We start from the raw sequence: 13,146 nt of genomic DNA, 5'->3' as shown, positions 1-13,146 counted from the left end.
TGAAACAATTAAATACCGTGTAAATTTGTATTCTGTGTCAGAATAGTATTCGATAGAAATCAGCGTGAACAAAAAATTCGCATCAACTTATTTTGTATAAGGCGAAATGGACGTCTCATTCAATGATTTTTAATTGAATTTCAAGGCCGGTCGAATTTAATTTGAGAATTTCAATCATTTTTACTTACTTTCAACGTCACTCGATAAATCTGACATTTTTGTTTGGTGGCTTCGCTAATAGAAAAATGAATTCTTTTGTTTTGCATCGGAGTCCAGGAGACAATCGCCATTGTAACTATTCGTTGTTTCGCGTAGCGAAATGGATTCATCGAAATGAAATACACTCGGGAAATCATGGTAGATTTTATTTTACGGTCGTCTCGTGCGTGATGAAATCGTTACTTCTGATGATTGTATTGGAATTAAGAGTAAATATTCATGTAACCCGGTTGTATAATTAATTATGAATGCATCTTGCTTTTATTTATTCGCATTTAAAAATACTTCATTCAATCTAGAACGATTTTTGTATTTAATATATTTTATAATTTATTAAAAAAAACTAATAACCAGTAACACAATATTAAATTTTATCTCGTGGCGTTTACATTATATAATCTGATAACGTAACATTTTTTTTCTTCGCAATATGCGCATATATTCAAAAATTACAGCGACAGAGTAACGAAGCATATCTGCAAGACAAAAGTTTAATTTTTCCTTTTGATTGATTTTGTTTTCATTTGTCCCGTGACAAGGGAATTGAGGATATTTAGCATACTCGGTGGTTTTAAAGTATAATTGCGTAGGAAATGTTGATGCCGCAGCTGTGGTAAACGATCCCGTCGACATGCTGCCTGCGAGATTTGATTTCCGTCAATTATCCAACGTTTCGTATCATTATTCTTGATGTTATTAGATATTCCAAGTTTTTTCGTGGGATCCAGTCACGATCTTCGTTAATGCCACGATGGGAATGTATTGTAAAAATGTCGGGAAAAGCATCGCTTTCATGTTTCACCGAAGCGATATTAGACTTTGATTTAATGTGAATTTGCGAATAATTGAAATATATATCGTTCTTTGTTAAATTTGCGAAACTCTCTTTTATAACAAGAGGCACGTTATCCTTCACAAAGAATAAATAATAAATTACAAAGCAATTTTCAAAACGTTATTGCGAAAGTAGGTTTTATTCTAATTCCTGCAGCGTTTTAATATATCAATTTCCGAGGAATTACATTTCCTTCCTTAATTAATTTGTTACAAAGAGATAGAGTGTCAGCTGTGCCCTTGAAAAGATATATATTGCAAAGATATTGGAGGATGCATTGAAGTGAAGATGTCTGGAAAGACGATTGTTTTCACATTTCGCTGAAATAACATTTAAACATTTCCTTTTTAACATTATTCTTTTTATTACTGAAACAGATTGCCTTTCGACATAATCTAACGAGTCATTTAGGGGAAGTTTTATTCCGTTCGTGAAAAGAATGAACAACATGAAGCGAATAATGAATATTTAAAGCAAACGATTTTGAAATTATGCAAAATTAATTTATATACAAAAATTAATTTTAATTTTAAAGCTTAATTTTAATTCGTGATTATATCTATTTATATTAAGTATATTTTATCTGAAGATTTCGTGATATTTTTTTACAAATAGCGTGTCATATGATCCTATGGTAGGATCATTAGAGAGAATCACGATAAGAGAGGGCGACTTTGAGATATTACACAATATTCATTTGCTCGGAATAACATCTGTGACGAATAAAAGGTACGTAGGGAGCTTGTCTCGTTAGCTTCTGAAGATGTGGTGGATATCTTTCGATCTGGTCTACATGTAAATCGCGTAATTGGATATCGCAGATAATAAAGCGGGAAACACATCTTCTTGGAAATCATTTGCACAAATCTCGAGATTTGTTATTTTTATATCATATTTCCAAGTAGAATATAATCTTTTACTTTGAAAAATTTCATTAAAAGTATTTTCATTTGTTGCATCGATCAAACTTGAAATATCTATATTTTGTTACATATATCTTGTATAAAAAAAACGGATTTTTTTTATTATTGCTCCCAGAGAGTAATTGAATTGATCACATTGTTCACGATGTTTTGCGTATTGCAGAGAAACCCAGTAATTTCAAAGGTATGCACGTTTATTACTATATAGATATGTATCGCAGCAAGATGCAATTTCGATGTAAATATATATGTCGAGTGTTGCACAGCAATTAATTAAACAAATATTTGCAAATACTTCAATACTTGTGTAGAATTTTTACTCAAATATATTTTCGAAAATATATAGCGTACAGTAAAAATACACAATTGTACATATCAGATTCTAAGAACGTAATAAACAATGATTGTCTATTTGCTTGTCAATATTACTTATCTTATTGTTAGTTGAATCTAACAAAGGATACATTTCTGCGAGTCTTCAAATAAATGATTTAACGAAGGGCAAGATATCGCTAGCAAGAATCTTTCTAACGATAACTAACATATTTTATTTTGTACTTTCATATTTATTTTTGTACTTTCTTTATAGACAAGCGCATACGTACAATACTAACGAAAATAGTCCAGCGTGGAAACTCTGATACATTTGCTCCGCTTTATTTTTGTACCTTTGTCTGATTTTAAACGTAACGGTAGCTATCGTGCAGAACGGAATACACATGTGCGTAACGTTAACGAGCAAGCGATTTAACGATAACCAAGCCCACGGTTTTCTACATTTCGTTTTACTCTGCTATGTGGAGTAATGGTGATTAATGACAGTGATTGCATAATCGATAAGCGATACACACTTATAAAGTATATCGCAGTGTATATCGCGATTATATATTAAATATATTCAATTTTCTACACGTACAGGCACACACAATGCCGCGTTAAAATTTTAGTCTGATTCAAACAACTGTGTATCATTACTGTACGAGTATTATGGTTGACATTCGTAATCTGCAAACTTATCAAAGTTAAGCTGGTTCAGCTTGTCGGCCATTATGGGACGCCGAAATCCAGCGGATTGATATTGTACACGGGCAGGCGGGTGAAACGCGATAATTATTACAGCGTGCCAAAACCCGGTAGCTCACTCGAAGTTGAGGTATTGTTCGCACAATGACGTTACATGCATCCTGTGTACGTAAACGCAATAACGCACGTCGATGGCTTACGCCAACTGTATTTATCGTACGACTGGTCAAACCGACGTTATGCCAAACGTATTATATTACGGCGTCTAATAACGAAAGCCAATACGTTTTATATACAAGGTGTTTCATAATTCGCGGATTATCTCTCCTAGACAATTAAACTAAATCAAAAAATTTTAAAATAATTTTTGCAATAATTAATGAAATAATAATTAATAAAGATTCGCGAATAAGCGTGTTTTCGCGCGTTTCAGCGACAAGAAACAGCCCGTTACGCATTATTTGTGATTGCTAGACGTACTCTCCTCCCAATGCCTCATTCGCCTCGCGCGAAAAGCAACCGTAATTGTCGCGTGATGCTGTATCTTTTCGTCAAATCACACAGATGCATGCTAATTCACTGATTTTGATTATCTCATTAATTATTACAAAAATCGCAAAATAATACAGGCCTTTTCGATTCAGTTTAACCCGTTCTAATTATCTACGAGAGGTGATCCGCGAATTTTGAGATACTCTGTATATATATATATATGTATATTCTGTATATATATATATTATATATCCAATATTTCTCACTTTGTTATTTCAATGTATCACAATTTTGAAGATAAGAGTCGCGAGAAATTTTTGTATGTCTTCAAGTCAGTTTTGAAAAAGACATAGCGTCTTTCAGAAATAAGATTGTTGCGGCAGCTCCTGTCCCACGTTGTTGATTAGATGAGGTTCTGTCATCATCATGGTACGCTTTCGTCGTCTGAAGCTGTCGTCGAGGCAAATGCAATTTCGCCGGAGCTCCAAGAACCTTGAAGACTACCGGAGAATGGATATAAAGAATAACACGATGATCCTTAAAATTTTCGGAAAAGGAATTTGTTCTTTCCTCTCTAATTTATATATAAATCGTGATATTTAATCGAGTATTCTTATGACAGATGGATACGATCTACAACTGCAATTTGCATATTGTATATGTTCGTGTTGTAACAAACATTAATGAATACACGTAGAGACGTGTATAAATATTCTGAGAAGGAAACATTTAATAAGTAAATATTTAACATATTTACGTATATATATATACACACAAAAGAATACAATTATAGATTTGCAAAAAAAATTTGCTGATAAATTTATATAAGACGTAAAGGAAAGATATGTAGTAAAGATATAAAAATACGAACATGCATTTTACATGTTCTCGACAAAATACAAAAACAGGCAACAGGAAAATAATTTTGCATTAATTTAAATAACATGACAAGTAGTATATGTTGAGGGGATGAAAGATTGCCGGAATGGCTATATATATAAGCACTATATTTCTCAAAAAATGGTTTATTGATGAACAGAGTTTCAAGTGACAAAATTAATAGCATTGCAATTTATGAATATTTACGATATAGAATATGAATGAATTTTTCGTATATTAAATGCAAAAATAAATATTAATTACAAGAGCAATATTTTCTGCAATTTTCCACACTCACAACTTTTCTATATCAGTATTAAATATATCGCAATTTTCAATACTTTGTTCTTTCTGCTTGCAGAAACAGCAACGTGTCGGGCGAGAGATCGCCATTTGAAGGTTCTTGCTGCAGCGGGCAAGGTGCTAGCAGCGAGAGCGACGGCGAGGAAAGTATTTCAAAGTACAGGGTTGTCTTGCTGGGAGATTCCGGAGTGGGAAAGACCGCTTTGGTCTCGCAATTCATGACGAGCGAGTATATCAACACGTACGACGCTAGTCTAGGTAAGTCTGTGCACCCTCGCACGACTAACAATGCCGCGACATATCCTTTAACAAAACGTGTGGGAACTAAGATTAGTTTCCATTAAAAGGATTGATTATTCCACACCTTTAATATGGAATTCTACATTACGACACTTGTCATAATTCCATACGAAGTGTGTCACAGAAATACGAGTACGGATTGGAATAATTTTAAAGGGTTCTTCTTTTTTTCTTTTGTCTTTTGCTAGTCTTCTAATTTTTTGCTTTCTTTTCCTTGGTTGATTCTTTCCTTTTTAATTTTGTTTACTAGTTACTGAGGAAAATTGGGCAGGGAATGTAGAAGCACTCTATATATATATTTTTTTTTCTTTTTTCTAAAGAAAATTTATTCAGAAGTTCCACTTTTCGCCGATAACAATGTCACTTGATAGATCCTATTCTCTCTTGATGTTCACCGATCTGTATTGATGCTCTTTGTATGCAGAGACTTTGTTGCGCGATAATATTAGCGATCAAATGAGACTTGCCATTTAATTAAATTTCTCTGAATTAATTAATTAACTTTTAATTAAAAGTTACGCGTTTACACAAAGGCATATGGCGTAACCAACGATTCTCGCTCGTGAATTTCGTAAAGTGCAGATACGCCTATTTCTCTAAAGGAGAATTAATAATAAAACGGAATGTGCGTATGTGGGGAGAAAAATCCATTTTATTCGTTTTACATTTTTGCCGGTCACGCGGCTTTGAAACGTAGGTGCACGTCATGAAGAGGACGATTCTGTATCTCCGCGCAATTGCGGCCGGCGGCGCGGCGCACGTTGCAATGCTCCCTGCAATCGTTTCGAGCACGAGCTAGGGTTTTACAAGCGCGCTGCCCGAGTACATATATTTGTTCTTTTATGTGATCGCAGACGGTCACACACGTGCACGAACGCCACGTGCAAGAACGTACAGCATGCGATGTACCGAGAGGAAAGTTTGCGATTCGGTTTGCGAGGATATATTCTTTTCGTATCCAACCTTTTCTCACACCCCACCGTGATATACATTACTTAAGAATCCTACGTTATATACAAATCACTGTTGAGTTTTCTTCGTAAATTATTTAATTTATGTATTTATATATTTTTCTTCTTCATTTAGAGCGAATTTGTTAAAAATGAACGTTTCTTTAATTCAATTTTAACACAAAATATAATATATTATACATATAACATATAAAATATGTATATGCAAGGTATTTCAAAACATGTAAGCGTAATTTCAAGCTTGAATTGGGGGCACAAAAATAATAAATTTTGTATAAACGTTACAGTTTCGTATTTCAATAAATCTCGTTATAAGCTGAGGTAGAGTATTTCATTCAGCTGTTTATTATCAATATCTCGTATATGATCTTACTAACCTTAGTAACTGTTTGTAAATATTTCAATGTTACGTTAACTTATAGTTTGAAACGAGACGTATCGAAATACAAAACTACCTGTAGCTCGGAAATAAATTTAAATAGGACAAATGTTTAGAGAAACTGAAATTATGTCCGCATGTTTTGAAATATTCTGGTATATGTATAATAGACTTCTGCTTGTGTGTGTGTGTGTCTCTTATGTTTGAAACTTTTAACAAAAACGTCAGATTTAATGTCTACTTCTTTACAATTTATTTTAAAATACTAAATACTAAAAAAATTGTTGTAATTAAAAGAAAATAGATTAATCCTTTTAATTTATCAGAAAACATTTTTTCCAAGATGAAAAATTAGCTTTATCTTTAATTCAACGTTTACTTAGCAGAAATCGCGTGTTCAGTTGCATTCACTATTGCATTCACTATTTCGTCTAAAGTAAATTTACACAACCGCTTCTGCCAAACACAGCGTTTTCTCTCTTATGTTCATCTATCTTCTATTCTACGCTCGAAATACCTCAAATATTCTGTCATAAATGAATTCAATTCACAATGCCACTTGGGAGGGAAAAAGGGAAGAAAAAATGACAGCCAATGATGGATATACTTTCTCGAGGTAAAGAGGATGTTATAAAGGGGGAAACAGAATATACTAACATATGTATACTATATACCAAAATGGCCAAAAATTTGTCAGAATCTGACTTTTATGATTATATGACGAACATCCCAACGAAAGGACTTTAATGTAAAAAACAAATGCAAGCGTTATAATATATCGCGCGAAGTTTCAATTCGGTTTTTAGCAAAGTAAAAATCAATGAATCAGAATATTATTGTGAAACTGCAACAGCGAATTTTTTCGTAGCGTTTTTATTGCGGCGTCACAGAACACTGGTTTTTAACATTTATTTATTTTGCAACCCGTTCATATATACACATAGCTGTTCTGTTATTTTTATCATTCCGCATGTGCCATAGTTTTTAATTTATTTATTAATTAAGGTCACGTAAATAAAAAGCGCATCAGCCACTCAAAAATCATTTCTATTTATGGACGGAAATATTTATTAATTTTTTTCACATAGTTTTGACGTGTGTTTTGCGAAATCGACACCTATTATTGAAAATTATTTTATATACCTATTATAGATAGAAGTTTGTAACAAATTCTAAAATACAACTTTAATATGTCCTAATCATATTTCTTATACAAAAATTTTTAATGTAATATATTAATTTTGGGTTATATATTAGCAATAATTCTTTTGATTGATTATTTTAAAGAGGATATATTTTTTCATATATCGCGTTTGATCAACAGATGAGTTTTTAATTATTCAGGGATGTGCAAGTATTTCGAAATACTCGATACGTTAATGCTGCTTGATTGATACAAGAGCCTATTATGTTTCGGACTACGCGAATAATTCGTTGATTTAGATCTCTCAGAAGTGACGAACGCGCGCATTTGTAAATGTAAGAGTATAGTTTGATATCGTTACTAATGTCCAAACTTGTGCACGACAAATTACAGAGTTTGTACATTGTATTAGCCACTGAGTTAACTTAACATTTCTCCTTAAAATTTAGCTTGCTAGTTCAAGTTTATATTCAATTACATCATGTTCTCTGTGCATATAGATATGTGATGTACGTTCTCTTTTTCCTTTTTGAATATTTGTAGTTAGGTAATTATTTTAGAAAATTTTTATATCGAAAACGAGACTGTGTGTGTTGTAATCTTACAATGTATTGAAAAATTAGATAAGATTTGATGGATAAAAAGTAATTTTAAAAGTAATCAGATAATTTTAACTGAATAAGAAAAGTATTTGAACATCAATATTAATTACTATTATTGATTAATGAAACATATCTAATTTAGAGATATCGAATTAGCTTAACATTAACTCACGAGTATTTGCATTACAAAACAAGCATGTATTACCGTACGATGAATAATAATGTACTCTTAAATACATATTTATGCACATGCTTGAAGATTGAGAGTGAGTGTGTAATGTTTATGGATGGAGTACTTACAGTCCGTAAATACTTACGAGTTTAACAATATTCAACAACATTTAGCACAGACTTTCGCCTTTGTATTGCAGACGACGAGTTCGGCGAGAAAACCGTTTCCATTTTGTTAGATAGCGAGGAATCAGAAATGATCTTCATTGACCATCCACATGTGGAAATGAGCGTAAGTATTGAATTTCCTGGAATATTGTACAGACGATAATGATTAATGATTATGTTATACATATATGAATTTATTAAATTAAGTTATACGTAATAAAGTTACGTAATTAAGTTACGTAATAAAGTGCAGGACCTGAGATACACGCATAATGCATGAATTTAGCGAGCTTTATGCAGCTTATAAGGATCCTATATACGCCATTGTATTTCTCACAATTTTAATTTTGAATAAACATTGGTTACCGGTATATTAAACTATATCTATGGTCTTAATAATTTAATGGCTATTTTAGACATTCCTTTCGTGTAACATACAATATTTTTATCGGATCGGTAAGTTGTATAGTTCGTCTGACATGATAAATTTGTTTATAAATGCGAATGTAGAAAGACATTTGAAGATTTTTATCATGTAAATGTTTATTTTGAGCATGTTTTATTATTTGCATTTCCTCCATTTCTTTTTTTTTAATTATCAATTTTATTTGTGCACTATTTTATATATAAACTGACAATATTAAATTAAGTATGTATGTACGTGGAAAAATATAATTGCAAAGTAATTTTTGTTTTAGATTCCTTTTCTTAGTTTTAGTCTCAAACTTAAAATTTATCACATACAGATTTTTTAAATAATTTTCGTTATAATATAATTTTAATATTATTCCTTTAATTCACAATTAAATTTAGGATTAGATATGTAATATCTCTGCGTCATTATCATACTCATCTGTGTGCAAATCAAAGCTGCTATAATTATGTACATTGGTGAAAGCCATTTTGCTGTTCGCGACAGGATATTTTAATTATTCCTTGTATTATCGCGACAATGTAATTGTTACCCGATAATTACAATGTGTCTAAATATCGCTGGAAGCTATCACGAAGAATTCAGAAAAACGGAAAGGATGGAGAATAATATAAAATATGCTACAGTCCTGTACTTTATTCAAAGAAACTCATAGAAGAAATTGCAAGCAATTTGAGACAAAAGAAGTGCTCGTTAATTGCTTTCAAAGAGCAATTTAGTGTTGTTAATTTCTGATCTGTTGATGACCGATGCAATTGAATATGAAATTATTAACGAACTTTGATAATTTACATTCAAAGTATACGTGAGATAAAACTTCCCAAAAAATTATGTTTCTATTCATGAGTTATAATTTCCATGTATATACATATATTAAGTGATTAAAATGATGTTGAAGAATCGTTCCCTTTACATAGCGTTATATCAAGTTGTTAAAACTTTTTTAAAGAAATTTATTTTTAATATATTTTTATTATATTGCTACTTTTTTACATCATAATGTTATCAATAAATATACTTCTATAAAGCTGCTAACTATAAGCGCACGTCAATAACTACGTATCAATATTTAGTTTTAAACGAGATTAGCTTTATCGCGAAGTTTGCAGTCATAGAAGTGAGTAAAATCCATTTTGAAAGATCCTTCGACATCCAGTTTACGTTAAATCGACTTTCTTAATCTGAAATCTGAACCGCTCGGCACTCACGGGATTTGTTGAACTACTTGACTAGGTCTGCTCAGCGTGCGATAATGCGAATTTCGTGTACCAAGCCGTAGAAGCAGTCGACGAGAATTGTAACTTAATATCGCATTTATAAAATTTGCTAAGTCACTTGTATTCGCACAATTTGCTATTTTTGCAAAGAATACGCACGATACGAATATTGTCAATATAGCAATATTGAGAAGAACATTCGAAGATAGTTTTTAATAGCTATATAATTAAATTGTCGAAACGTTACCTACTATGCGAGCTACTATGGGAATTATAAATGACGTGCGAGAGTTTTAGATTACTTTAAAGTTCTTCCCCACAATTCACTGAACAGAATTTATCGTCGTTACTTTATGTGTGTAATCAACAATCGCAATACTATTAAATTTATGTAAATTCTTCCACACTTAAAGCACTTTAGCATCGAGTTTGTTCTCCTGCCTACGAAGTCGGTAGTTGCAACTCATCGCACTATTTCTCGATTACGGAGTTTTATTCGGTCAAAGTTTTAACTCAGTCAGACTTTAAAGCCTCATACATCTTCTCGCTTTTTCATTCTTTCCTTGTCAAGAACTGGTGAATGTATTGTCAAAGTTATAATGATATTCATTTTCTTCAATATAATCGCAAATGTGTTCCAAATTATCTTACATCATGCGAACGACTAATCTAACTGACAACTTTTATTATTCGTGACGCTAATATTCGATTATCAGTAATTCTTCTCTATAAAAAGAACGTACAAAGAAAAAGAGAACATATTCGTGTAATTTTTATTATTTGTGACGCAGCTAGTATTTGATTATCAGAAATTCTCTAAGAAAATAATGTAAAAATAAAAAGAGAACACATTATGAATATATTTTATTCGTAAGTTTATAAAAGAAAATTACGAATAAAATTCTCCTTGTATTTATAAGCATTTAATATCAATCTATATAATTTTGCGTGATTAAATGCAAATAGAAAAACTTTTGGGAAACTCTTCAGGTTGAAAACTCTTTGTCGACGTACGAGCCACATGCCTGCATCGTGGTTTATTCGATCGTTTCACGTACAAGCTTTCAAGTGGCTGAAGAGATACTAAACTACTTGTGGCAAGAACATTACACTCAGGAGCATACGGTCATCGTCGTTGGCAACAAGTCTGACCTCGCAAGAAGCCGGATAATTTCGGCAAATGGTAAAACGATAGTACGAATAACAAAATAGCAGATAATATATGTAATTTATGCTGTTTCTATTTACTCTCCTATTTTTCACAATTTTTTGTCTACATCAGAATAAAAATTAAAAGTTTAATGTCCATTAAATAACTTTTATACTTTAATAATTGCGCAAAAGCTGAAAGTTATTTGTAATTAAAAATAATGCAAGTCGTTTTTTACTGCATTAATGCTAAATTTGTCCAATTAGATTTAGATCTTGAAGAAATATTTTAAAATCGACCGAATATAATTGAACATTCGGTCAATCTTGTTAGTATTTTGCAGTGCGATTTCGACTAATTTGAAATTGCAATCGTTGTTAAAGAGGGAAAGCATTTGGCCACGTCGCGCGAGTGCAAGTTCATCGAAACGTCTAGTGGGCTTAAGCACAATGTGGATGAGCTTCTGGTCGGCGTTCTGAAGCAAATCCGCCTGAGAGAGAGCCGCGAAAAGAAGCTTCGACGCCAAGGTAGCAAGAGCAAACTGAAAGAAGAGCACAATAGCAAAACCGTCTTGATCACTGCCAGAGACATTCTTAACAAGATATGCCTGAACAACAACAAGAGCAAGAGCTGCGAAAACCTGCACAAACTGTAAAATGTGTCGCATTAATGGAAAGGAAAGGGGATGGCGGTGAAGAAATACGCGGGAGATCCCTTTTACACTCGAGAATCAATTCCCGATCGTACGGAAACATGACGGTAATCAAGATCGAGAAGCTAAGGGCGCTTCGCCGCGAGGGTTTTGCATGACATTTTCATTTTTTTTCTCATCCACGCGGATGTCACGGAGTCGCGCTAGCTCGCGGCTGAGACCTTTTTAACAGGGTCGTAACGATTTTACGATTCGCGCACTGATTACGCGTGCCGGCGTTCCGCTAAGGAGTGCGTTGTTACTACCTACGTATCTCATGTTCACCGCTTGTCATCCTGCGCGGACTTTTGTTCCCGTAGCAGCTCTGACATTACGCGATGTAGGTATCTCTATCATGCGGTAACGGAGCGTCAATCCAAACCGGTTTAAAATATTCGCAAGGTTTCGCTCTGGACGCTATTAATTAAAAAAATCTTTTTTAAGGCACACGTTTAAAACGTTTGCGAGGCTCGGAGTGTTGTTAATTATAAAATTTTTTTAAACAGGCATTAAAGCGAGATAATGAATGCAAAAGAATAAAAAAATGTTCATTATATATCTTTCTTTTTCATTTTTTACATTACACGGAGGAGATTAAATTTAATAATATCAAGCAATTTTTGTGTTACTGCATTCATCAAGGAATATCATATTTTTAATACTAAGAATTTATTTAATTACCGATATATTCAAAAAAATAATATTTATGTAATATTAAGAAAATTGTTGAATAATATTGTATTATTATTATTTTATATTTTTACTTTTATAATAAAATAATTCGATTTCTTTAGCAATAAACAAGGTAGAATATTGACTATTCGATAACATTAGAGTCAATTTCTTTTCTCGTATTTAATATATACTTTCCGTAGTAGACAAGTCTATGTTTGTGTTTACCGAGAGAGAGTTAGTAAATTACAAATTAAAGTCTAAACCTCCGTAATGCCCGATCAACGTACTCCTTGAGAACGTGCCTCTGGAAAAAGGCCACAGGTGGGTATACCTGATTAAAGGATTAAAAAGGTTCTCACGAACGGTTTAACCTTCGCCGTCATCCGATGTTTCTTCATCGTTTCCTCTTTTTACTCATTCAGCCGACAGTCCAGGAGATATAGGCAAGAACGGATTAAGCACGAAATGAGTGCCGATCATCAATATATCGTTATCGTGATTACAAATACAAGATGCAACATACATGTGTGTGTGTGTGTGTGTGTGTGTGTGTGTGTGTGTGTGTGTGTGT

General features: G+C 32.6%; 1 protein-coding gene across 4 annotated transcripts in view; it reads left to right on the top strand.

The window, feature by feature from the left end:
- The window catches only part of LOC112467016, a 40,460-nt gene extending 27,884 nt beyond the window's left edge, over positions 1–12,576 (top strand). For 3 of the 4 annotated variants that reach the window (XM_025035447.1, XM_025035445.1, XM_025035446.1), the window contains exons 5-8: positions 4,733–4,932; positions 8,421–8,533; positions 11,050–11,242; positions 11,593–12,576. In XM_025035447.1, the coding sequence (XP_024891215.1) occupies positions 4,733–4,932; positions 8,421–8,533; positions 11,050–11,242; positions 11,593–11,864 (778 nt within the window). In that variant the 3' untranslated portion in view covers positions 11,865–12,576. The remainder of the gene's footprint in view (positions 1–4,732; positions 4,933–8,420; positions 8,534–11,049; positions 11,243–11,592) is intronic. The other variant, XM_025035448.1, reaches the window with a different exon arrangement.
- Positions 12,577–13,146: the final 570 nt, after the last annotated feature.

This window comes from Temnothorax curvispinosus, unplaced genomic scaffold (assembly GCF_003070985.1).
Source record: "Temnothorax curvispinosus isolate PA1 unplaced genomic scaffold, ASM307098v1 QBEX01016800.1, whole genome shotgun sequence".
Lineage (NCBI taxonomy): Eukaryota > Metazoa > Arthropoda > Insecta > Hymenoptera > Formicidae > Temnothorax > Temnothorax curvispinosus.
Note: the sequence above shows the minus strand (reverse complement) of the source record. Positions and strands in the feature narration are given on the sequence as shown.